The sequence below is a fragment of the Herpailurus yagouaroundi genome, unplaced genomic scaffold (genome assembly GCF_014898765.1).
Source record: "Herpailurus yagouaroundi ecotype Mexico unplaced genomic scaffold, PumYag 253, whole genome shotgun sequence".
Classification (NCBI taxonomy): Eukaryota; Metazoa; Chordata; class Mammalia; order Carnivora; family Felidae; genus Herpailurus; species Herpailurus yagouaroundi.
Genome location: NW_024412470.1, coordinates 1,150,273 through 1,178,025, shown reverse-complemented (window position 1 = coordinate 1,178,025; position 27,753 = coordinate 1,150,273). Strand labels below are relative to the sequence as shown.

Here is a 27,753-nt window from a genome sequence, read left to right as displayed (position 1 = left end):
AGCTATGCTTTGAGAACCACTCGTCTACAAAATTTAATTGTCTCCTACCTTCCTTCTTTCCCTATGGTTGGATATACTTTCCGCACCTTTTTAATGAATTTGTAAAGAAAAGTCTTCCAAATTATACCTAATTATGAAATATACCTCCCACATATATAACACACATCTGAACCTCCGTAGACTTTCAGATTTATAAAGAACAACATAATTGTAGGAAAATGTGGCTGAAATTTGTATGTGCTCATTTAAACTAGTAATCCACAAATACAGAGCTCCACTCATGTTAAAAGCCATAGATATATATTCTCACAGGAAGTTATAATTTTCACTTTTTTAGGTCCTTTGTGATATGAAGAAAATAGGGGAAAGAGAGTAACTGTTGAGGATTCTCAGCTCATCAGTGATTCTATTCTCAGTGGCTTACAAAATGTTTTCTTTTTTTTTTTTTTTTAATGTTTATTTATTTTTTTTTGAGGGAGGGGGGCGGGGAAGAGAGGAGGGAGAGAGAGAATCCTAAACAGGCTCTACACTGTCAGCATAGAGCCCAATGCAGGCTCAATCTCAAAAATCGCAGGATGGTGACCTGGGACAAAATCGAGTCCAGATGCTTAATTGATTGAGCCACCCAGGCACCCCAAAATGTTTTCTTCTTAAAAGACAGCCATTTTTTGGATACATGTATGTCTTCCCACATATCAGTGGTTCTCATCTTTGCCAGCTCACTGGAATCATCTGGAGACTGAAAACATACTGATGCCAGGGCTCATACCCCCAAATTCTGAATTAACTGGCTTTGGGTGTGGCAAGGGCAAAGGAGGGATTTCTGAAAGCTTCACACTTAATGTTTAAGTAAAGCCAAGTTTAGAAATCACCGCCCTCTCCTGTGCTGTGTTCTATAAATAAATGGTTTCTCAGAGTATCTCTAGTGGACCTGTGGTATCACTGTCACCTGGGAATTTATTTAAAAGCTTCATTCCACATCACCCCAATCGGAATCTGTGGGGGTGAGCCCAGCAATCTTCCAGGTGATTCTGATACTCAGCCGAGTTTGATGTCTACCATGGTGCTGCTGATAACCACCAATGACTGACCATCGTCTGCTAATGGCCCATCCTTGGACATAACTGAAATCAGTTTAATAGCTTTATGATGTACTGATTTTTAAAGTGCAGATGAGATTATGTTTGTTGAATTCTCATCCTAAATTTTTAACAAAAGGTGATCAGGAAACCCTTTATTTGTACATACAGTAATCTCCCACCTTTTTTTTTTTTTTTTTTTTTCCCTAGAGCAGCTGGGAGGCAAGTCTTGTCTGTTAGTTGCACTGAAGATTTCAGTAAAGGTCTTTAGTGGATTGGGTTTTACAGTTTCCCTTACTTCTGTGTCTATTCCATAGCTTCCTTGATTTGTGGCTGTTTACTTAGGATCACAGTTTTTCAAGACATCATTAACTCTTAGATAATAGAGTGGATATTTAAGCCTTACTTTTTCATAACCTTTCATAGTTTTAACTGAAGAACACAAGTAAGGTTAGTATGGAGTAAATATGAATTACCTAATTTTTTTTGTTGTTTTATATCAGACTTTAATTTTTTTTAACGTTTATTTATTTTTGAGAGAGAGAGAGAGAGAGACAGAGAGCAAGTGGAGGAGGGACAGAGAAAGAGGGAGACACAGAATCTGAAGCAGGCTCCAGGTGCTGAGCAGTCAGCACAGAACCCAAGTTGGGGCTCAAACTCACGATCTGTGAGATCATGACCTGAGCTGAAGTTGGAAGCTTAACCAACTGAGCCACCCAGGCGCCCCGAGTAACCTAAATATTTTCATGGCTGTATCTTCATATTTTAGGGCTCATCATTGCCATATCTTATTAGCATTTTCCTACAAAAACCCTTTATCCACTGGATCTTTGTTTTCTTTTTTCTCATCTATAAATTGAAGGCATTGATACCTACCTCATGGGATGTTTAAGGATAAAATGAAATGTGAAATCATAGGTAAAGTAAGTAAAAACAATGTTTTGCTTCCACTCTTGTGCATCTGCAAAAAATATCTTCAGTTTATTTACTAACATTGTAAAACTTGAGAATGAAAACGCATTTCAAATCTTTGGGTTCTTAGTAGCCATTGTCCAAAGGTATTAGAATACTTACATTATGGAGTATCTAAAAATTCAAACTGGTACTGACTTGATTTTGTTTATCCAGTTTATACAGCTCTGGAATTAACTACACAGAGATAAGCAAATATTTTGGGATAAATTAACAAATGCTGTGTATGCTTCTATAAGCAAGAGGCTCTCACCATGAAAACCACCCGTCTTTACTCAACAAATATTTACTGAGAACCTACTGTGAGCTAGATAGACACTAGCATGCTGTCCGGAGTTTCCTCTTACCAACATTTTATTAAACCTCAGTTCTCAAACACTTGTGCCTTGAGGTGAATTCCTCTACAACCATCTTCTGCCTTGAGGGAATAACAAATTTTTAGGATGGGCTGGGGGCAGGGAGGGGGCAGGTGGTGGTTAAACTCCTTGGTTCTTAGTATGTTTTCAAAAGATAAAACAACTATGAAAAGGTTTCCTGACAGTTTTTTTTTTTTTCTTTAAATCCTATAGCTTAGATGTTAGTAGGTCTGCATTAGTTATTTACTGTGCAATTAACTGGAATAGCGCAATTGGAATTCTATGCCTGATTATTCCTTAGGACGCTGAAATGCTACCAAAAGCTTAACAGAGCAAAGCACAGGGTGATTCTTGGCATTGATGTATAGTGCTCAGTTTTACTCCATATTGGAGAGAGCAACTTTCAAGGATTTTGAGCAGGAGACAGAGATGTCACTGTCCAGATTAGCACTCTGGACTTGCCCACCTGGCTGTGTTTGTAGCTGGCAGCTGGGCGGCACTTAGGCTACCCTGCTAGCTACATCAGCAGGCATCACACCGTGGGGCTAACTTAGCCCCAAAAAGGCAGTGAGGCAAATAAAGGGATTAAATTGTGAAAGTATAATGTAATAATTAGGGTGGTAATTGTAAGGAAGACTGGAACAGCCCCTCCTTTCTGTGGCCAAATAGTAATAGCAGCTGAACTCCAAAGACATTGAAAGGGGCCCAAATCTGTTGTTCTCATCACAGATTCTTGTTCTGATGCTGAAGGGGCCGAGAATCTATTCTCATGCCTTGAGGCAGCATTGCAGCCAAGCTCTCCTTGCAGAAAGGAGTCTGTCCCTTCCCTCCCCTACAGCTCTTCAGGGAATGAGAAGAGATTATGCAACTCCCTTTAAGAGCAAGTCTTTCTACTGTTCGCAACCCTTAAGATCAGGGCATTATGTAAGTGTGGCTTCCTCCTCACTAGCGCCTGCTGGTGCTCTTGTTACTTGACTACGTGACAGGTGCACCCAAAAGCATATTTGTGGGGAATATTACCTCTTTAGAGTCTTTATTTCTTGTTGTAATAATCCATTTTTAAGATTGGTTATACAATATTGATAAATATCAATTATGAAGGTTGGGGAAACTACTTCTTAAATTTAAAGCCAAAAGCACATATATCCGGAGCACACCTTAAGAAAAGTAATGAGGGGCGTCTGGGTGGCTCACTCGGTTAAGTGTCCGACTTCAGCTCAGGTCATGATCTCACTGCTCATGAGTTCGAGCCCCTTGTTGGGCTCAGTGCTGACAACTCAGAGCCTGGAGCCTTCTTTAGATTCTCTCTCTCTCTCTCTCTCTCTCTCTCTCTCTCTGTGCCCCTCCCCTACTCACACTCTGACTCTTTCACTGTCTCTCAAAAATAAATAAACATTAAAAAAATTTTTAATGAAAAAAAAGAAAAGTAATGAGAATTGTTCTCTTCAAAGATGAATTGGTATTCCAATTGTGAAAGGCAATTAATCATAGATTTCAGGGAAAGCCAACCAGAAAGGCATGTTTTATTTATTGACTACTTCCAAGTCATCATTGAAAAACCATTGAACTAGGTAAGCACTTAGGGAAAAGTCAAGGTGTTTTTGTTTTTGTTTTTGTTTTTGTTTTCTGCTGACCAAAAAACCTTTTTAGAAGATTTTGACAGTCCTATCACCTGATGGGGTTAAAATGGTAGTTGTGATCTCATTGCCATTTTCTGGGCTTTTTAATGGTGTGTGTGATATCATTATTCTGATTTCTTTCCAATTCTAGTGTTAGTCCCGATTCATAAATGAGTGGGAGATTTTTTTGTGCGTACCTTCCTGTTAAGAGTGTTCCTTGGAGTCTAGTGAGGGAAGCAAGAGAAGAAAAATATCTTCCTATGCCCCCAAAATATCAATATCAATACATAGTTCATCATTTAACATACAAAGTTCTAACTTTCTCTTTGTTTCTCTACAAGGATATGGGAAATAATACATATATATATATATATACACACACACACATATGTATATATATATATATGTATGTATTTGTATATAGTTATATGGCCAATAAGGCCCTTTCAGCTGCTCGTTTCTGGGCTAGAGATAAGACCTTTTGTTTTCCCCACACCTTCATGAAGAGGAAATTGTATACTTAAAAAATCAGGTTTTGGGTTTTTTTTTGTTTTTGTTTTTGTTTTTTTAGATATTCATTATAGCATAGGTCTTGGGTTCATATAAAACCAGGCCTAGGTGTCAGCCATTTAGAGATGAGAGACCTTAACATCACTGTGCCTCTGTTTCCCAGGTAGGAAGGGTTAAAGGAGAGAATGTCTGTCAATTACCTGGCCCATAGTAAGTGCTCAATAAATTATGAATTTTGATTGATACTGCCAGTGTACTGGGATACTCAAATACTGGGTGGTTCAGATATTCCAGCACAAGAGTGTCCTTGATGCTGAACTGGGATGTGTAGGCTTCCTCAGATCATAGCTATCTACCTTATGCTGTGATAATAAACCCTCTCTCCCTGAAGCCATTCTTGACAATGGTGCCCTTTTTCACCAGGAGGAATTGAGTGGGCTGACTGGAAATTCGATGAGTTTTGTATAGTTTTATGGCAATAAATTACCTTTTTCTCTCCCCTGTGTCAATGGATGGGAAACTGGGTAAATCAGAATAGGAGCCTGAGTCCTGGGACTTGTGTGAAATATCAGATTCCCGGTTAAGCTTTACATGTGGGATTCAGGAATGAAGAAGCAGGATGTCCTTGCAGCATGAGATGTAGGAGTGACCGTGATAAGAACTGAGTTCCCTCTGGACATTTGTGGGACCTGAGACAGAACTGCGGCGGTCAGCCACATAACGTATGTGTAAATGTTTAGAAGCTTAGAAATCAAGATAACAAACTGCTAAGTGACGTATGTTCTCTTCTTCTATTGGACAAACATACCTTCATAATGGCCTGGGAGGCCAGCTTTGCATTTTGAATTCTTAGACTCATAGAAATTTTGTGTCAGAAAGAGGTAGTAGAAAGAGGGTCCGTCCTTAGCCTACACCCCCGCCATTTCTTTCCTCCCCTCTACCTCCTATTATGCCCTGTGCATAGCGTGGACACCCTTGCTCACATGTCCAAGGCACATTGACCCCTTCCAAACAGTTACCCCTAGACTGCATGGGTGTCATAATGTGCACACCAACAGTCCAGTCCATGTCACCTTCCAGAGGATGGACCCACGGGAGTGGCCCATGCAGGTCCTGGAAGGGGATTGTGGCAATTTAGCCGCAGAATTTGAGAGTCCCAGCTACTGGGGATCATGGGCTACAAGGGGGTCGGCTCCAGCTGGTCTTCTCCTCTTAGCCTGTTGAAAGGCCCCCTGCACTGTGAAGTCTTCTAAAGCCCAGGGCCTTCAGGTGGAGGTTTTTTGTTTTTTTTTTGTTGTTGTTGTTCTGGTTCTAAAGGTGACATGGTAAGAGCCTAAATATCCCCTTAAACATGGGGCATTAAAGATAAGGCGTTTGCCTGCTAGCCATCTGCTAACTCTGTGGGCATAGCCTGTGGGTCTGACGTGCCTACTTCTCTTCCATACTGAACTGCTGACTCTTTCCCGAAGCAGGCGGCGTAGTCCTAGAGGATCTTTCCTGGGTGTCACGTTTTCTTGCCATTTGTGCTATTTTAGTCTTAGAAGAGAATATTTGCAACACTGGAGGAAGAAGAGACTTACAAATTGAGTGTCTGAGCATCATCTGAACCTTGCAAAAGAAAATATAAAATACTATCTATTTAACTTAAATAGTATTTAAGAAAAATAATTACTCCAGTTTATAAATGACTTCTTTAAAACTCTAATATGTTCTAAGATTAAAACTGAAAATAATATGGAAATGTTTAAATTGGCTTGAAGAATCTCAGGGGTTATCAGTTTCGATGTAGTATTAAATTAAATATTGATACTAATATTACAGAAGAAATATTGTGTACAATTCATTTGCTTTAGCTCAGAGTTTGCTTTTGTTAAAGTTTAAGTGACTTTTCCACTTTTTCTTGCATTTGATTCCAATTTTGTCTGATTCTTGGAAATGCATTTATGTTGCCAAGTTATAAATGAGAGATATCATTATACTCTGGCTATTTTAATTGTAACTTTCAGTGTTTATTTTAATAGTAAAATTTATATTGCAGACTTCCTGTGTTGGTAGAGAATATATATTATGTGAATGGATCTTTTAGGAAAAAGCATAATTTACAGTTTCATCTCTCTTACTTTTGACTTAATGAACCCACTTCTAGGGATCAAAGAGTAGTGATTTCTTTTCTGTGGTTTGTTCTGACTTTTAGGAACGCACCTAAATTGTCATCACTTCTCAAGTTGTTGTAGAGCCAGAGAGTAAATATTTTAGGACCTGTGGGTCACATGCCTTCTCTGTCACATACTCTGCTTGGCTTTGTTTTATTTTTTAAGCTATTTAAGAATATAAAAACCACTCTGAGCTTGGGGCCATACAAAAATATGCCTAGGGCTCGATTTGACTGCTGGGTAACTGCCAGACCAAAACACCCAATTTATCTTCTTGTAGGCAACATCGACTACTAGATTTTCAACCCAGAGGACTTCTTTAGGCAACTTTCCATACCTATTATTTTAAACTGAAAGCAAGTTCTGTATCATGATGATCTTTTAAGTGTACTATCTCGGTTTTCCGAATGTTTTTATTTCTTCAAGGATCACATTTTTCTAGTCTCTTGTCACTGTTCACTGTGTCATATTCGTGCGTGTTAGCTAGCAAATTGGAAGGTGGAATCAATGTAAATTGAAACATAGTAACAGAGCAGTTGACAAAAAGTTGGATCTTGAGTTGTATAAGACTGATTATTTTCAGAGATTAAATTGCATGGTTGATCTTTGATCAAAGAAAAGAAAATAGAAGAACATTTAACTATCCTTACTGTATTTTTGTCCTTCAGATATTAGGAACTCAAATTTGTGACATGAGCGTCTCTGGTGTCATTTACATGTTTTTTAAACACTTCATTACGTTGCTGTAGTTTGAAAGTCATTTAACATTGACATATCATTTTAGCTATTGATTCACAGGGGAAGGTTACCAGCTGAGTGACACTGGATAAGAACCTGTCCGGTGTAAGGGGTATATGCCAATGGCAGGAGGACACGAATTTTTAGTGAAACTTTTTATGACATGGTAAAATGTCCAACTATAGTTTACTGTCAAATCAGTGAGATATTTTAGTCACATTAGCCAAACAAAATTCACTTTCGTAGCAATATATTTGCAAAATGAGTGACACTCTTTTCTACTGTCTATGCTGTTTCGCAGTGGTTGGGAAGTGATATAGTATGCGTTTTATGTTCCTCGGGTAAGTTACATTAAGTTTATTTTTACTTATTTAAAAAAGGATATTTGATGGAAACCAATTTGACAATAAATTCCATATTAAAAAAATAAATAAACATTAATCTTTTGTAATTAACTATAAAAAATTGAAAAGGACATTTGTGATAATAGTATCACTAATTTTTAAAAGTGCAATAATTATAATTAATAGAAGGACAAGCGTTTTAGTAATTTTTTAAACTTAGCGGTATCTTCTGGGGCGTCTGGGTGGCTTAGTCAGTTTAGCGTCTGACCCATCATCTCACTTCAGGTCTTGATCTCAGGGTTGTGAGTTCAGGTCCTGCACCGGGCTCTGCCCTGGACTCGAATGCCTACTTAAAAACAAACAAAAAACCTTAGCTCTGTCTTCATACTTTAAAGTGCTGATGTATCTGTAATGTTAATATATTCTCCATTGATTCTCCTTGACGTGGCCTACATGATAGAATCATAAAAAATAAGGAGGTAATTCTGGATTATCTCTACATGTACATGCATACATAAGAGGCCATGCTCTCCTGTATTTATTTTCGTACACTTATTTTTTCTTGACTGAAACTGTCTGCCCTCAGATCATACAGTCAGTTTCCCATGGTTCACCTGAGCTGGGGTCCTCAGAGGTAGCAGCATGGTGGGAAGGGTACTGGTTGTGGCATGAGACCTGGTGCTGTCTCTGGTTCCAGCGTGCAACATCTCACATGGCAACCCACCTGGGCCGCCCAACCCTGTTCCTGAGTCAGTACCTCTCCTGTGGAAAGGGAGCATGCACATTGCCATTTCTTCTAGGCACTCTGTTGGTGAGTAATTTTCTTTTCTTGGCCTGCCCCAGCCTACCACTTGTCAAATCTAAAACGCCTCCCGGCACTCCACACCAACACTCCCTCTGGGCAGGGAATGACTGAGGAGGACTTTGTGTAGTTTACACGCTCAAGACTGAGGCACTCCAAGGATCAGTTCCAATTAATTCTGTAAAAATGCCATTTGCTCTCCTGTCTTTTAGTGTGGTCGAATTTTATATTTGTGATGGACTTCTTAGGAAGAGGGGTGTGGCAGATCCTTTGCCTACAGACCAGTGGACTTTCTTCTGGAAGGACCCACCACCACCCTAGAATTATCTGGTGACCGTTTTTTTGATGAAGGGCCTGAGGCTGTTTTTTGATTACTAGATAAACTGCCCAGCAAAGCTATCAGTGCTTCGCTTTCTATGCTAATAGCTTTCATTCTCCCATTCTTGTTCTCCCTTGACCCAGAACCAAACCCTGACAAATCAGGCTGTTTTATTCAGAGAACCAACTGATAAATTACCTTGTTAGAATTGCCTCAGTAGCTATAGTAGGAATGATACCTTGTGCTTTATTTTTTCAGAAAGAACGCTTTAATGCCTATGTTAAAGTAATTATGTGATAAGACCCTTCCTCCCGTAAACTCAAAGTTAGTTACTGCTAACCCCAGTAGATTACAATGTTCACCCTAAAGGTAGGAAGGTAAACAAAGAATGAGCAAGGAAAGGTCTATGGTCTCAGGTTCCTATTGATGTGAATGTGGGTCATTTTGGTAATTAGTTGTAAGAGTATATGTTGCAGTATGATTTGCTGGGTCCTGAGGAAGGGAGACATCAGTAACTTGTTAAAATTCAAGTCTTTGAAGCTATGAGGTGGGATGTAAGGAATGGCGGGGTAGGGTTTCATGGCATGGGTCAGAAAGAACTTTTCTGCTTTACTGTTAACAAGCCCAGAGCAGTGTTTCCTTTTTCTGATCTATTACTTGATAAACTCAGATAATATCTTAGATGTGGTAAAGAGTACCCAGGGCATTAATCCACTTTCTCTTGAAGTTGTTGATAATGGGATTCAATAATGGCCTAGTCCTTGCAACTCACTTACACAATTTTAAAAGTGTTTACATCTGAATGATGTTTAAGCATTTATTTATTTCTTAATATTTATTTTATTTTTATTGTGGTAAAAATCACACAACACAACATACACATAAAAAATGCATGTAGCATAAAAATCACAGAATATAAAAATTGCCATCTTAGTCATTTTTAGGTGTGCAGTGTATTAGTTAACTGCACATTATTGTGCAACAAATCTTTAAATGTTTTTATGCTGTAAAACTGAAACTCTACACCAGTTAAACGACTGCCCATTCCCCTCGCCATTCCCGTCTCTTTCCAGCCCCTGGAAACCACTTTTGTGCTTTCTGTGAGTTTGGCTACTTTTACCTCCTATATTCTAATCATGCAGTATTTGTCTTTCTGTGATTGGCTTATTTCAGTTAGCAGAATGTCCTCGGGTTATCCATGCTGTAATATATGACAGTATTTGCTTCTTTTTAAAGGCTGTCTAATATTCCATTATATGTCTATACCACTCTTGCTTTTTCCATTCCCCCATCAAAAGACAGTAGGTTGTTTCTGCCTCTTGGGTGTTGTGAATAATGCTGCAGTGAACCCGGGTGTAGAAATATCTTGTTTAGATCTTGTTTCCAGTGTCTTAGATAGATACCCAGAAGTGGGATTTCTGGATCATCTGGTAATTCTACTTTTAATTTTGTGACAAACCTTCATACTGACTGGTTTCCCATAATGGCTGCACCATTTTACTTTCCCACTGACAGTGCACATGGTTTCAATTTCTCTGCATCCATCCTGGAACTCTTTTCTTTTCTTTCCTTTTTTCTTTTCTTTTCTTTTCTTTTCTTTTCTTTTCTTTTCTTTTCTTTTCTTTTTTCTTTTCTTTTCTGATAGTAGCCATCCTAATGAGCACGTGAGATGAATGTTTAAACATTTTTGAAGGGTTTCACATACTTTCTGAATTTGAAGTTCTAATCTTTTACCTCCTTAGGCTGTGCATAAATAATTACATATGTGAACAATGTAAATAGTTGTTTTCAGCCTCTTGAGTTGCACACAATGCCTTTACCACGAATAGTAGATGAAAAATTCATTAGTCTGTCATAATGACTATATCAGTTGTTACAATGTGCCACATTGTTCTAAGTGATTTACACTAATTGTTCTATTAATTCTTCCATTATCCCAAAGAAGTAGATACTACTATTATATTATTATACTATCATATTTGTATATGTGGAATTTGAGGCTTAGAAAAATAATGGCCCCAAAACAACTGGATCTCAGACAGTGTGAACCATGATCCTGTGCTCTTTACTACTCATTACCCTGCCTTGCATATTTTTTAAGCTTTTAAAGCATCAAATAATTTTAGACTGAATTCTTCGGAAGAGATTTTAGTCCATGGGCAAAATTTTCTATAAATTGATAAAATAAAATAAAAATGGGAAATTAAGAATATTTCCAAAGTTATGATTAGATAATAGTAAAGGTTTTTTAAAAAGGAGACAATCAGAAATATGTCTTAAAAGATCTGTTTTTTTAATTCATTTTTAGAAACCCCCTACGTATGAAGTTTGAGGGCTCAGTTCTTCTATCATATCAGTTTTCTGTCTCAGTTCCCTGATTTTTATCTGTGGGTTCTCATTTTGCTACTCAGGATTTTTTTAATGATGTTTGTAATGTTTATTTTTGAAAGAGAGAGAGTGTGTGTGCACGCAAACAGGGGAGGGGCAGGGAGACAGGGAGACACAGAATCCAAAGCAGGCTCCAGGCTCTGAGCTGTCAGCACAGAGCCCGACAGGGGGCTCAAACCCATGAACTGCGAGATCATGACCTGAACTGAAGTTGGATGCCCAACCGACTGAGCCACCCAGGTGCTCTGCTACTCTGGATTTTTAGCTGTTAGTTTTAGGTTGATCCTAAAAATATACCTCCACCCCCACCATTGATAAAACTTCCAGACTCTTTAATTCTTTATTTCAGAAGAAAAGAGGTTTATTTCTTCTCTTGTTTTGATGTGAAAATGGTTGTCTGCTTGTGTAAACTTTATGACTGAAGTAGAGGGCAACTCTTTTTTTCTTGTGATGAATACTAGTCAGAAGAAGTGGGGAGAATGTGATTATATGAATGAATCTGTATTTTTAAAGAAAAAAATTATGTTCTTTGGGATGAAATCTTGTTTATTTTGGTTTGAATTAGCTTAAAGAGACCACTGAATTCTAATATACTTTTTAATAAAGGCATAGCTGAGTAATAGTACAAAAAGAAAAGAAGAGGATTTAGTGCACAGGAAATTTTGATTAATTTAGAATTTAGAGCTTGAAATCTGAATGTACCTTTGGAGTGAATCTGAAAGCACAGCGAAGTCTACATTCTGATATCCATTTTCCAGTACAAACTATTCACATAGTTTTCATTTGAAGAAGATCAGAGACAAGTACAAGAATCTTCAAAGGAATGAATCTAGCCCAAGACTTTGTCCTTGATTGCACCTTTTTTTTTTTTTTTTTTTTTTTTTTTTTTTTTTTTTTACCTTTTGCCTCCAAAGCATCTTCACTACTCCCAAGGCACCTCCTTGCTTCTGGAACACCTTCACTGTCCCCCAGAGTCTTCAAACTACGTTTTATATGGGGAACAATTTCAAATTTTATAGATATTTAAAGCAAAAGCCCTCCAACTTCTTCTGCCATTTGTTCCTCTGAGATAGTACCAATTTACTAAGATTTCTTTTGTAATGTCTGTGCCTAACTTGTAGGAAGCTACTTGACAGAGTTATAAGTAAGAAAGGAAACAATGGGTAATAGATGTTTTGTGTGTGTGGTGTTTTTTGTTGTTGTTGTTGTTTGTTTGTTTGTTTGTTTTAAATCGTTGCTGCCTTTTGTCCATATGTTTTAAGGTCTGGGGCCAAAGAAATTTGCTAAAGAAAGTTTTATTGGAACACAGCCATGCCCATTCTTGTATTGTTAGTGGCTGCTTTTGGTCTTCTGCCAGATTTCTGGGGAGTCATAGTAGAGACCAAATGACCTTCAAAACTGAAATGTTTACTGTCTGGACCATTAATAAAAAACACTTGTCCACCCTTGCTGTTATATGAAGGAGTGAGAGCTAAACAGGTATCCCCAGCCTTCCCTGCCTGCCCTGGGCCGTCACCACACAGGAAGTCCCCCTCCGACACTGCTAACTTTTCCCCTATACTCCTCCTTCCTGAAGAAATGCCTGGCACTTTTCTGCAATCCCTATCATAGCAGACAGTTTAGTACGCAGGTTTTATTTCAGAGAGGAAAATCTTTAGGTACAAACACCACATGTTAGGAAACTTTCGTGGTCCTCCCTTGGGCTTTCCTTGTTTCACTCTAAATCCACTTGGCAGTCCTATGTCAGTTCCCTGATCTTTGGGGTAATTAGTTATTACTATCCTTTTTTTTTTTTTTAAGATTATTTATTTATTTTGAGAGAGAGAGGGAGAGCGAGCGAGCATGAGTGTGAGCAGGGGGAGGGGCAGAGAAAGAGGACAGAGAGAATCCCAAGCAGGTTCTAAGTTTTCAGCCCAGTGCGAGGCTCGATCTCACGAACTATAAGATCATGACCTGAGCTGAAATCAAGAGTGAGACACTTAACCAATGGAGCCACCCAGGTACCCTGATTACTGTCTTTTGAATATTTGTTTGCTTTTACTTCTCATAATGTGCCTGTGATTTGGACATCAGGTCTATTCCTGTTGGCTTTCTTGCAACAGGCCAGAAGAAATTCTCTGCCAGGCATTTCCTCACTTCTGCACTGAGAACCGGCCCCTGGCCACTTGTAGAGCCCCTTTAGCTTTTCTGCATCCTGAATCCCTTCCCTGCATATAATTACAATGTTGCATTATTGTTGAGAATCCGTGCTCATTCTGGTTCAGGCCTTGAGTTACATGATCTCATTTGATTTTCATAGCAACACCATAAAGGTGTCCATTGGTATGATCCATCTTTCACCCCTGAAGAAGGAAACTTGAAATTGAAAAGCTTTCCTTGACTCCTGTAGAAAATGGTAGAACAATCACTTGAACCCAGTTTGACTCCCATCTTATCTTGTAACCATTGTTGTACTGCCTCCTGCAGTTTAAGGTCAGATCAGTTACCATCACTGTGTCCAGCAGATTTCCCCAAATCTGTGCCAACTTTGGAGGACACAGATAGATGCTTGTTGAATGCATCAACTTGATCTTGAAAGAAGTAAGTCTCTAATACCAATCTCTCTTTTCTGACAAAGTTCTTGGCACATTGATGGCACTTAAGAACAGAAACATTTAAGGACAGTATTAGGAAAAGATGTGCTTGTGTTTACTTGTTGAAGGCACAAGGAAAATCTTTGGATTGGTATGAAGTCAATTTCCTATATAAGAGTCAGTTGGGGCACCTGGCTGACTCAGTTGGAAAATCATGCAACTCTTGATCTTGGGGTTGTGAGTTCGAGCCCCACGTTGGGTAGAGAGATTACTTAAAAACAATTTTTTGTAATAAAAAAAAAAAAAGAATCAGTTGCTTTGTCACATAGGCTATGATCCTAATGTCTCCATGTTTGTCATATGGACTTCCTGTACCGTTTGATGACTGCCACTGTAAAATATACCTTGCTATTAAAAAGTAGTGAATGCCTTAGATTTTATTAGCATTTTTTTTCTTTCACCTAAAGTATTTTGTTAAACCACTTTTTAGTCATATGTTTTAAAAAACAGATAAGAAAATTCATCAAAGTTTAAAACGTGTAGGTAGAGAAAGAACATGTAAAAGTTGCTGTGGAATACTGAGCACAGCAAATTTGGGGGTTATGGTTGCCTCAGATCTATCATCTTTCCTATGGCAGTGGTCATCTCTGAGCTCTTTTATAAATACTTCTGTGACACCATCCCTACTCTGTAGGAGCTTAGAAACTGAGATGCAGTGGCTACACACATCACACAGGGTATGCATTCTACACTAGGGAAGAAGAGTTGCCTTTTCCAAGAAGATGTCATCGCATCAAAACTAAAAAACATTGAATTTCTGGTTACCTTGGATGAGAGATATTTGTATTCTCCATCATCTTCATCAGCGAGCGTGTTTTTTATTAGATACTGATTATTCCTTTTTAAAATGCCTTTCAGAACACACTCTCCTGAGTATGGATTACTTTTCTCTGCTATCATGAACAATAGCATTATTTTGGGATCTTTAAAATGCATTGTTTACAACCTGACACCTGTTGCTTTGGTGACATGGTCTGTTTGGTTTCTGTGGAATTAAACTGTCCACAAACCGTAGTGGTACAGAGACAAGTAGAGGGATTTCTTTTTGAGGTGTTGAGAGATTCCATTCCCCAAAAGCAACCCTATCCTCTCCCACAGCTGCCCTTGTACCATAAGTCTGACAACAGCAAAAGACAATGCCAAGATCCACCCCTATCTTACGATTCTAAGGCATCAAAATTTCCTTTCCAACCAGCAACAATAGCAACAACAACTACACAAAGCACACTCTCAGAAGATAGGAATTTCATTTTTTTATTTCTTTTCAAACAATACTCCATTACTTTTAGAAGATCGGAGTCAGGCAGCATTGCATCATAGTTAAGAGCACGGACTTTCTTTCAGTGCCTTAATTCTCTCATCTGCCAAATGGTGTTCATATCTGTAAAACACATAAAATAGTGCCTGACACCCTTTGTGTTTATTATAGGTATTGATATGCAGATTTTAATGGGCGAATTTAGGGAGCATTGGACTGGATGTCAGGATATTTGAGTTTTAGTCTTTTTTTTTTTTTTTTGTAGTAATTAATTATCCATATCCTTGTCAAGAGGGTCCAGCGAATAGAAATTAATCAGTACGTATTTACCTGTCTGTGGTCTCTAACACAAGGAGGCTGAACCAGCTAACATTAAGTTCTCCTCAAAGTCTAATATCCTTTAATTTTGTGTTGCTTAATGCCAAATGATACGTTGTTAGCAGTTTCCTATTAGTTTTATTTTGTCTCATTGTACTCAGGTTTTTTTAAAGAATAATTTGGGGCTAAATATTAAAATGAAGGAATGAGGAATGGGATCACTAAAAATCAAGTCAACAGGTAATGGGTGGCTTCCTGTGGGTCATTGACTTGACTACACGTTCTTTGGACACAGGGGATTCCAAGGGTTGTAAGTTCCTGTCCTTAAGGAATATACAATTGGAACAGGAAGTGGGTGATCCAGTAGACACAAATAATAAAGGATGTTGAGTTCTTTTTTTATTTTATTTTATTTTATTTTATTTTTTTTAGTTTATTTTTTGAGAGAGAGAGAGAACAGAGCCTGATGTGGGGCTCAAACTCATGAACCATTAGATCATGGCTTGAGCTGAAATCAAGAGGCAGATTCTTTTTTTTTTTTTTCAATATATGAAATTTATTGTCAAATTGGTTTCCATACAGCACCCAGTGCTCACCCAAAAGGTGCCCTCCTCAATACCCATCACCCACCGTCCCCTCCCTCCCACCCCCCATCAACCCTCAGTTTGTTCTCAGTAAGAGGCAGATTCTTAAGCAACTGAATCGCCCTGGTGCCCCAAAGTATGCTGAGTTCTAAGAGAATGACCCACGTGAAGACAAATGTGAGATGAACCAGTTACACCCATAAGGACTCAGTCTTGTGGGCTCTGGGAAAGCTTCATGGAAGACATGGTAAAAGAGGCATGTGAAGAGGGCCAGCAGAAAAGATAATGCTGCTTTCTAGGAATTTGGACTAATTCAGTGTACGTGTCAGACAAGGGTGGGCTTGGGATAGATAGGCATAGAGATTGACCTGAGACTCTGGGAAGGGATAAGGCTGGTGGGATTTGGAAGCGCTTTGCAAATCCTTTACCCTTGATTATAATCAGATTACACCCACTGATGTGCAGTTTATGAGCCCCAGCATAGTGACAGGAAGTGCTCACAAGGAGATATGGTTGATATCTCAGAAATTCGCTTCTTAGACAATTTGGTGCTTTAAAAAAAAATGACTTGAGTTCTTCTTCTTCTTCCTCTCTTCCTATTATCTGTAAAATATAGCCATGTACACTAGAGTTGTTGGCAAGGCAAAATTTTCTTTCAGCTTCTCTGGGTGAATGGCATATTCACTTTCACACTTTTGCATAAATCTGAGGAAGGTTGTTTTATAATATTTCCCAATTCCAGATTTAGGTCTTGCGAGCAAAAGTATTTAGTAATTGATGAAATCCTACAGTGTCTCTCCCTTTTGTTCTCAGAAGGGTGAACAACGTGATCTATGGTTTTAAAACTATATTACATGTAATTCTTACAGTGTTATAAAGTACACGTGATTATTCCTCCTATATATTTTAGTAATCCGACAGGAGTAACGGTAAAGTAACTAGTTAAGTCCACACAGCTAGTAAAGGCAGAGCTAATTTGGACCTTCATCCGCCATTTCTTTTCTTCCCCTTCTCTCTCCTCCTCTGCTTTCACTCATGTATTTTTGAGATGTCTTCCTAAACCCTATGCAAGGTAGTATGTTATGGACATGCAATGGGCATCCAGCAATTTCTTTCACCTTTGCTTTGAGATGAGCATGCCCAGTGCCCCATGTTTAGTCACTGATTGTGAAACTTATGTTATAAAGGAATGTCCATGTTTACGGAGTTGGTAGAAGCTGAGGTAGGCTATGTTTTGTTTAACCTGGGAAAAAAATCAAGGCTGAATAATTTCCCCCCATTTGACAGAACTGTTTTCTTGTGGATCTATTTTTTATTTAATTCAACAGGTCAATACAATCTTGTGGTTGGCTGTATCGTACAGAGAGGTGGTGGATACCCACTGTGGGTTCAGTGGCCCACCCAGTATGGCTCGCCGGAAGATGAAACCAGAGCGTGTCTATAGTCAGTCGACGTTGCTCAGGGTTTATGAGCCTACCTGCTTATGGGCTTCTTCTGATCTTTTTTTTTTTTCCCTTAAGAACAAACCGTCATCTCTTCTCAAGTGGGAGGTAGGCCTGAGCTTCAAGGTGAAAATGCAGTAGTCTGTGCCTGAATATACTAGTATGGCTCTTGTGTACTATGTTTGTGATTATTGGAATTTAATCCTATAGAATCTGAAGAGCCAAATATCAAAAGACCTTTTCTCTGCCCGCTTATTTTCCACCTCATTTTTTAAGAGGATAGAGGGGCAGCAAAAAGGCAAAGAACGTGGGGCTTTGGCATAACCCTATATATGAAATTGCTTTGATAAGAGCTGGGCATGACTGTTAACTGGATGTGACACCCTCTCCTCCGGCCTCAGTAGGCCACAGCCTCCATTTCACAGGTGATCTGCCATCCCTTTGGGAATCTGACATGGCCATTCCTTGTAATACCTTTGGGCATCCTCTTTTAGAACTTGAGGCAGGTTCTCAAAATACCATCAGTGATCTAGTGATCTTTGAAATTTGAAGGTAAATTTAAAATTTAATACTGAGCACATATCATTTGCCATCATGTCTTGCGATAAGGAAGCAGTCAGATGTTTTGAGTGAATACGGATGAAATGTAATTTGACGCCCCCCCCCCCCCCACTTATAGCTTGTAAAGTGACTTTAGTGACATTTCTAAAGGGAGCTTCAAAAAGTATTCAGAGCAATCCTTTGGGAACAGGTATAATGTCTCTGGGCAACTTTGAAGTCTAACTTGGGATTCTTTGAAAAAATTTAAAAAGTGTGTACATTGATGTACAGATATGTAATAAATTATTATTCCATATTATATAATCCTACTTTTAGCTAATATTTCAATTTCAGGTGGAAGGGGCAGAAAATAGGAAAAAGGAAGCCTTAAAAACAAGAAAGAAAAGAAAAGGGAGAAAGGAAAGGTGTATTGCTGTATGGAAAAACTTTTACTATTATACACTAGAGGGTTTTCCTTCATTTTTGAATGTTTTTGGTCATTTAAAACAAAAATACTATGGATTATTGGCTGCATGTTTTTAATGCTCTGTAATTGTGTACTAAGGCAAATCCCATTATTTTAAAATTACTTAATACTGGAAAACAATTGGATAAACCCCACTTGGAGCGCCCTGTGGGTCATCTCAAGCCATTTGGTTCTGTTAATAAAATTAAAACAATTGGGGGAAATATACAGATGCTTTCAAAGTGGCTTTACAATTATGATGTCTGTATGTATGAAAAAGAGGCTAACTCTTAGGAACTGCATGAAGCCAAATGCATCATTACTGTGTTTGAGTGATGTGGGTTGGGAGTAAGGATTTGACATATATTTTTATTTTGAGATGCCATGCTAATTTACATCATTCAGCCCTTTCACTGCCAAACTGTAAAAGTCCATTAAGTGACTGAAAGGAATATACAAATTATCCACTGGCACTCCAGGCTGGAGTTTTACATACACCCTGTTATTCTATCCGCCAGCTAGCTGCAAGATTCTATTAAGCAGTAAGTGAGAAAATTATATTGCCTACAAACTAATTGTACAAAAGACTCTGAAATAAGTAATCAGAGCCCAGGACTTTCTGAAAAGCTGCCAGGAGATATTATAAATTGCTCTATCATTCTTGTCAGCCTGGTTTAAAAACCCAAAGCTTCCGTGTTGATTTGGTTCCCTCTGCAACAGAGCTCACTTCCCCAGCTATTGACAAAACTGGGAAAATTCCAGTCGTGTCCTCAGTCGGTGCCCAATTCAGTCCCCGGTGCCATCTAACAAATGTGTCCCAGAAAATAGCAAGCTATAATCCAAGAAAACTCCGTGTCTGAAATGAGAATCCGAGCTTGTGAACGATAACTTCTGCCTCCTCCCGAATGACTGTCCTGTGTTAACATTCCAGGTACCCACAGTTGCTATTGGAAATATTTTTACCTGCCTTCCACTTTTCGCGAATCGAAGGAAAACAAGTGCCCCGTAGAGGTCACGTGGTCTACTGGGAGTAATGTCTTTGAGCCATTACCAAAATAGATGTAGCATTATTACCCAGGTGCTTGGGGCAGCACATTTTTAGGATAAAAATGCCTTTAAAAAAATTATTGCATCGAAAAAGCACCAGGGAAGGTATTTCAAGGACAGAATCTGTGTAGACTCCAACACGGATCAAAGACTTTGTTGGGTGGGTGATCATAGCCAACAACGACTAAACTGAAACTCAATGGGAGGGCTTTGAAATTAGAGAGGTATCCCTCCAGCACATAAGTTCTTTAGAATAATGTTGATTTGTTTTTCAAGATATAAACTGGTGTTACTTAGTGAAATCAAGGTTATCACTCATATATGTCAAGACTAATTTATTGAAATTTGGCTGAGGGATACCTGATTCATCATAAATAACTTCTGTACACTTAAGCTGAAAATATATCATTTGTGCAAACACTCAGGACCACCATATTTTCTATCCATTCACAGTGAAATTTTTACAAAAATGTTTTGTTGCCTATAGCTTTGGGAAGATACTTCTACCACAGCGTAGTTAGGTATTCATTTTTTACAGCACAGTTTGGTCATTCACTCCTAGGCTGAGAATTCGTTGGCTTTCTTAGGCATGATCTCTGCATTTGTGGGAGCGCGTGTGTTTGCACGTGCATGCTAATACTGAATCCAGAACCATTGCCCCCTACACCAAATTGTACTGTTATTTGCTTACAAGTCTTATCTCCTCTGTAAGACTGTGGACTTCTCAAGAGCAGGAACTACCTCTTTCTGTTCCAGCCCATCACATGATACAAAATGGCAGGCTCATTGATGAGCATCAAGGATCCAAGAATGAATAAGACAGATCTTCTCCCTCAAAGTTCATCCTAAGGCACTATTAAAAATTTCTCTTCCTTTACATTTCTTTTTGTCATCGAGGAACTATGGAATGTAATGGTTAGAAAGGAAACTAGAGTACTTCTTTATATATGACATAAAATTCTCATGTGGTAATTTTATCATTTTCCTTCTGTTTTTTGAAGAAATTTAAAAATCTTTACACAATCATCCTTAGAAGGGTCATAAATCACAGATTTAGCTACTCTTGTTGAATCACTCCTAAATATTTTCTCCAATGTGTCCAGTAAGTACTATGACAAGATAAAAGTTAACCCTTTTAGCGTCATCTGTCTGTATTTTCATGTTTTATTTTCCTTTCATTCTTATTCTATTCATATCAAAATGCTCTTTTATTTCCTTTAAAGCCTCTTACAGTTCTTTTTTTTCTTTTCACACTTTGTTCCCTAGCAGCCTTTGTATATTTTTGGTTTTCCCCTCAATGATCTCTTCCTGTTTTGCCTTGCATTTCATTTTTCTCAAAGCCACTTTTCAAGGTTTTAAAAAATTAACTAGGTTTCTGAATACTGTTTTTTGGTTCGTGGAATGATTTTCCTAGTGTTCTTTAAAATTTTTTTTTAATGTTTATTTATTTTTGAGAGAAAGAGACAGAGAGAGACAGAGCTGGGGAGGAACAGAGAGAGAGGGAGACACAGAATCCGAAACAAGCTCCAGGCTCTGAGCTGTCAGCACAGGGCCCGACGCGGGGCTCAAACTCACAAACCGCAAGATCATGACCTGAGCCGAAGCCGGACGCTCCACCGACTGAGCCACCCAGGCGCCCCAGATTTTCTTAGTGTTCTTAACATTGCCTCCTGATGAGATGTCTAGCTCTTGACCTTGTGGGCATTACTACATTACAGCACCATAATTAGTGTTCAAAGCAATGACCTTGAGGAATCAAGAAAATATAAGCTTTCTAAGCATATTATTTTACTTATTTACTACTTTTTGGTGGAAGATTTTTTCTGCTGTGTAAGAAATGGTCCTTGCCTCCAGGATCTTACCATCTAATGGGTAATATGCATGCAAAAAAGGTATGAGAAAATATGGCATGTCTGTAGGTGATGAGAGTACGTGAAAAGATATGAGAACCAAGAAGTCATTTTCTGCTATGATGGTCTGAGAGGTTTTCATGAAAGATTTGAATGGAATTTGAGTTGAACATTGTGACTTGGAAGTAATTTTAAGAAGAAAAGAGGGGCAAAGATAGATCATTCTCAGAGGGAAGTCTGAAGGACACAGGAAAAGAATAAATTGAAATGGCTGCATCAGAAAGTTCACATAAGGTAATAATTGTAATATTGCTGGAGAAGTAGACAGGAGTTTTATTGGAGTGGGGATTTTGTTTGCTAATCTAATATTTTATATTTAATTCAAGAGGCCATAGAAATCTAGTGATTTTTAAAAATTTTTTATTTTTTATTTTTTTAATTTTTTTTTCAACGTTTATTTATTTTTGGGACAGAGAGAGACAGAGCATGAACGGGGGAGGGTTAGAGAAAGGGAGACACAGAATCTGAAACAGGCCCCGGGCTCTGAGCTGTCAGCACAGAGCCCGACGCGGGGCTTGAACTCACAGACTGTGAGATCCTGACCCGAGCTGAAGTTGGATGCTCCACCGACTGAGCCACCCAGGCGCCCCTAGTGATTTTTTTTAATTAGGGTACCGACGTACCCAAAGAAGTCCTAGGAAGAGGTATGCAGCATGGATTACAGGGGGAGAGCATGGAGGCAAAATGCCCAGTTAGGAGATCACACCCACAGTCCACATGTGAGCTCACACGTGCCTGACTTAGGTTCCTGTCAGAAGTGTGTTATTGTGGAGGATGAGGATAGAATTTACAGATGAAGAGGAACTGGTTGGAAATGAAAGATGATTTTTTTTTGTGGGGGCGGGGAGGGGAATGGTGGGTCACCCTGGTAGAAGTTCCCAGCATTGAGTTCCAAGTGTGGGTCATGCTTTGATATTGGAAAGTGAACAAAGGCAGGACTTGATACTGAATCTTTAGGCAAAAACAGGGCAAGAAATGCTGTTTGGAAACCATTTTTCCTCCCTAATAGTTATTGTTCAGCTCTTTCTAAGAAAGCAAAGACAGAGTTTCTTTTTAATAAGTATAGGAAGAGGTATGTAGAGTGGAAGAATCTGGTAGTAGAATACTAATTAATCCCTAGGAAATTACTAGCAATACTCCCTGGATGCAAAAGAAATTTCCAGTGATGGTTAAAGGAGCACAGCAGTGAAAAATGGTTCATCTAAAGTTCAGATCCTAAATCCTTTTATTCTCAGCCATGACCCAGCCAGTCTGGTTCCTTTGACTTATCCTCAGTTTCCTGGGTATTAGTAATATCTCTGAAGATGATGGTGTGTGCCTTTGTTGATGCGATTAATATTACTCTTATTATTGAATCTCTTATGTTAAAAAGTAGTTGCCTTTATTACTATAAATGCCCTGAGTTAGAATGCTAATTTAGTCAAACAGTTTTGATAGGCTTATCTCCAGTTATAGTACACAGCTTTTTAAAAAATTTTTTTAGTCATGCATACTTAACCAATTTTCAGTAGTTATAAGTGGTTAGGTGTTACTTCCTGTTGAATTAGCAGTTGCTGAGTAGTTGAGTCTTTGTACAATCCTGCAATCCACTAATGTGATATTTAATGAGGAGACATCAGTCTGGAGAAAGGTAGTCAATATAAATCAGTGTTTACAAAGTGTGATTAACTCTGAAATATTTCATCAATGCTGTGGTCCCAGGCAGACTCTATGCTAATTACTAGAATCTGCACATGTTTCAGGGGACTTGGATGGACCCTGAGTATTGCAAACACGGAGCAGCAAAATTGCAATTATGCTCGGACCGTCTCTGATGACAATTTATGCATTTGGTGTGATGACCTCCCCCTTCCCAAGAGGGCAATAAACAGAATGCATTTTCATTAAGATACTAATGCACTTAATCACAAGGGGAAAGGGTTAGGAAGCAAGGAAAGACCTTCAAGCACTGTGTGACAGAGCTGATACGGGAGAGAGGCTTTATTTTAAAGGCAGCTTCTTTGCAAAGCTGTAGGCAGCCCCAGAGCACATCCCACATGCTGTCATTGGCATTAATTGAAAAAATTTCAAGTTAAAGTTTGGATCTTCTTCTGGCTACATATTTATCACTTCCAGGGTGTAAGTACGACCACAAATAATGTCAACTCTGATATTAACAGTGTAGTTTCGTAGCAGTTTATTTTTATTTATGACACTTTCATGGAGCTTGAGTGTTTGGAATTCATTAATGCAGATAATGTAACAAACACGATGATGATGATGATGGTCATCATCATCCTCTTCCTCCTCCTCTTCCTCCTCCTTTTCAATAAACATTTATGAAGCAGAGAACCATGTTGTGAGGCCTCGTAAGAGCCAAGTCATTTCGGTCCCTGCCCTCTAGGAGCTTATTGTAAGGCCCCAGGTTAGCCTGCTGATAATTTTTCACAGTGGGGTTTGTGCTGTTTAGTGTCAGAAAGACGATAAGCCTGATGCATGGGAGCATTCGTAACCAAAGGAAATCCAGAACTGATGATACGAGAATATGATTTTGACGTTTGTGCTTTTACGGAAATAATCTAGTTTGAAAATTCATTTCGATCCTAAGATTCTGAAAGACTGATGTTTTACACGGGTAGACTGAGCATAGTGTTTTAAAGGCTAACCTTAAACTTAAGCTTTTGAGATCCTTTACCATTTATCTTCCGGTTATTCAGTGCATCTCAAGTGGTTGCTACCGAGCAGACAGCTTCGTGGCATTTATGACATCTTCCTGAATCTCCTGTGACTTTTTTTGAGGGGAGGGGCAGGATGAATGCGTAGACGTTGCCTTTGGGATGCTCACATTTTTGGGGGTCTTGCAAATCTAACCGCTTTCCTTCAAACTCTGTGTTTTAGGTAATATAGAATATAGCTGCCCCGCCACGAATGAATGTGAAATCACAAAGCGCAGACGTAAATCCTGCCAGGCTTGCCGCTTCATGAAGTGTTTAAAAGTGGGCATGCTGAAAGAAGGTAAGGCACGTCGTTAGAGGCCCCGCGCTTCAGGGTGGGAATGGGGGAAGGGGTGTGTGCAGGGAATTACAGAAATGCTACAGAAATCACGAAAAGAGGGGGTCACAGTAAGCACCCTGAATCTGATGACAGAATACTCATTCACGCCTGAGTTTTCTGACGAGTCCTGGCTGACGGCTTGACATCGACAGGAGGGGACAAGGTGGGAAACATCACGTGTGCAGCTAAGCCCACCAGGTATGCTTGGTAGTTCTGGTTCTTTTTGCCTTTACAATTTGCAGGAGGTGAAGGTCGAAGGACACCAAGAGGCTAGTCGTTGTCTTTTTGTGTTTCTTCTCTTTTCTAAGTTTGCAGAGAGATTTTTCCTTCCGTCGTTAAGTGAGATATAGTTGGCGAATAAAAACTATATATTTAAAGTGTATGACTTGATGTTTTGATGTGCATGTGTACTGTGAAATAATCGCCAGAGTCAAGCCAATCAACATAGCCATCGTTTCATATTGTTACCACTTAAAAAAAATTTTTTTTAACGTTTATTTATTTTTGAGACAGAGAGAGACAGAGCATGAACGGGGGAGGGGCAGAGAGAGAGGGAGACACAGAATCTGAAACAGGCTCCAGGCTCTTAGCAGTCAGCACAGAGCCTGACCCGGGACTCGAACTCACGGACCGCGAGATCATGACCTGAGCCGGAGTTGGCCGCTTAACCGACTGAGCCACCCAGGCGCCCCACCACTTTTTAAAAAAAATTAATTTTAGGTGTAAAACACTCTTTCTTTTTTTCCAGTCTTCTCTTTTGGACTTATGTTCTTATGACCTTTACTAGACCACTAAGAACTAACCCCTCATTTGACTAGGAACAGAGAAGACTCTCCAATTCTTCCTCTCATCTTGACTCTCCTCTTCCTCTGGGGGGGGGGCGCCCGGGGCGGGGAAAGCTATAAACAAAGGGTGTATAATTGTATAATTAAAGCCTTATGAAAAGGTGACACAAAATGTGTTGTCAGGTAAAAAAATAAAATAAAATAAAGCACAAATCCCCTAGTAGTAGGATTCACCATATATATATTTTTATATACAAATATATATTTATATTAAATACAAATTATAAAAAGTTTATCTTAATAATTCATATGAAAATATCTGGAGAGAGAGAAAGGAGAAAGAATGGTAGAAGGGAGATATGCTTTGTGGTAGGGTGCACATGGGGAAGTAGAAGGAGGGACAAATAAAGATTGGGGACAGTGTGGCACTGTAAATCCAGTGAAGAGGGGTATTTTCCCTTTTCACCATATAGCCTTTGGCACTATTAGGATTTTTCACAGTTGGTATATTTTATATTTATAATGCCCTTGCTAAATATTTATTAAGTTTCTCCAGAGTGCCAGGCATCATTCTAGACTGCAGTGGTACAACAGTGAGCAAGTCAGGTATGATTGCTCTTGCTAGAGAAAACTTAAGTGGAAATGCCAATGGGACAGTTTTGACCAGGAAAAACATAAATAAAAACCCAACCATAATGACACTACACACAGGACAAAGAATCTCCCTTTTAGTTAGGATGATGGTGATAGCTCACTTCTTTTGAGGTTGAAAGCTTTATCTTAGCAATTGCCTTAAATCCTGTAAAAGAGTGACAAACAAAACCTACTTCACAGTAAATGGTGAGTAATTGGTGGTCGACTTTTCGTCTTTATGTTGCCGCTTAGTTGAGCTGTAGAGACTCGCACTAAACTTCCGCTCATTCAAAAGGGGTAAATTAAGAGTCGGGAGTTGAGGAATCATTTTCAAAGAGCAAATCCATGTATTTAAAGTGCTATAAAAATAATATATCAATTAGCGCTTTGAATTGCTGTGTCCTAGATGTGGCTTTTATTTTCAAAAACTAAAGTACATGGAGATATGTCTCCATTTCCAGGTTGGTAGCATTTTTTGACTGGTTTCATTTTACTACCATGATTTACTCAACTCTTTGCGCTTCCAGGTTTATGGAGGAAGTAAAAAAAATAATAATAAAATTTCCTCTAAATAATTTCCCACGTTGTGGTTTTGAAGCAGGAGCAGTTTTGAAGGGTGGTTAGAGTGACGAGGAAGTGTGAACTGGGTTTAATTAAACATTGTTGGTGAAAAGAAATGGGACAGTGCTTATCTGTAATTCACACCTCTTCAGTTGCCCTTATCAAGCCTTTAGAGGGTCTGTTTTCAAGGGAATTGCTGCTGTTGCTGATATACTTAAATAATAATTTATTTTCCTTTACTTCCTTATGCCCACTTCGATGGGAAAATACCAGTTCTCTAAGCCCCTCCCCCCAAAAGGATGGCTATGAGTAAACATGGAATATTCCTCTTCTTTTGTACTTAAAAATGCAGTGAAATACTGTATTACACCCTGCATATAAATGCACAATTATGTTTGGCCATCTCCTTGGCTCAAGACTGGCCTCCTCAGCCTGGAGAGAATGATACTGTCTTAAATGTATCTTTATGGATGGAGAGGGATTTCAGTCCCGTGCAGTATGTCAGAGATCATGATGTAGTAAATCTATTCAAATGTAAACCTGTTCAATTCAATTACCAGTCCATAATAAAATTTGCTGCTACAACCCCCGTGTTGACCACAGCAGTCCATACAGGCTGATGGCACAGCAGGTCTGGAAATTGACAGACAAAATCTATTTAAACAAAAAACAACATTAGTTCTAGAATCTGAAATGAAATCAGATTTCAACAGCTTTGATGGGAACCTTCTTTCCTTTACCGGGTATTTTTATGCAACCAGCCAAATACATCTTAGCTAAAGTGCTGCCTGAGGGAAATAAAGAAGTTTTCATTAAAAAGGTGGTTTAGAGAAAAATGAAACTTTCACTCTCTTAAACACAATGATCCCCGGGTTTATTCACCGGTATTTCTGCTAATGATTTAGGGTGCAATGGGAAGTGACAGCTTAGAGTGTAAACAACCCCACTTGCGTCACGGTTGTGCGCAATTAAATTCTTATAAGATCCGCCTTCTCCTTAGCCAGCACCAGAATTATGTCTGAATGAACTACTTGATTTTGACGTTAGAATTTTTGAGTCAAAAAGTTGTTATTGTCTGAAACAAAGAATTTGTTGTGTGGAGCAAATAACAAAGTGTCACAACATAAGAACAAAACAAAACCCCACGCTTCAAGAAGTACAGTTAAAAAAATGAAAGTTTGTTCAAATCCAAATGGCTGTGCCATTCCACATCCTGAAAAATCCCCTTTTCTTTTCTGGGCTCCAGTTGGCTAGTGAGCCTCA

General features: G+C 38.8%; 1 protein-coding gene across 13 annotated transcripts in view; it reads left to right on the top strand.

Annotated features, from left to right (window-relative positions):
* ESRRG (estrogen related receptor gamma) overlaps positions 1–27,753 on the top strand; it is a 633,554-nt gene that overhangs the window by 455,075 nt on the left and 150,726 nt on the right. For all 13 annotated transcript variants that reach the window (XM_040460922.1, XM_040460918.1, XM_040460923.1 and 10 more), the window contains one exon: positions 24,356–24,472. In XM_040460922.1, coding sequence (XP_040316856.1) covers positions 24,356–24,472 — 117 coding nt within the window. The remainder of the gene's footprint in view (positions 1–24,355; positions 24,473–27,753) is intronic.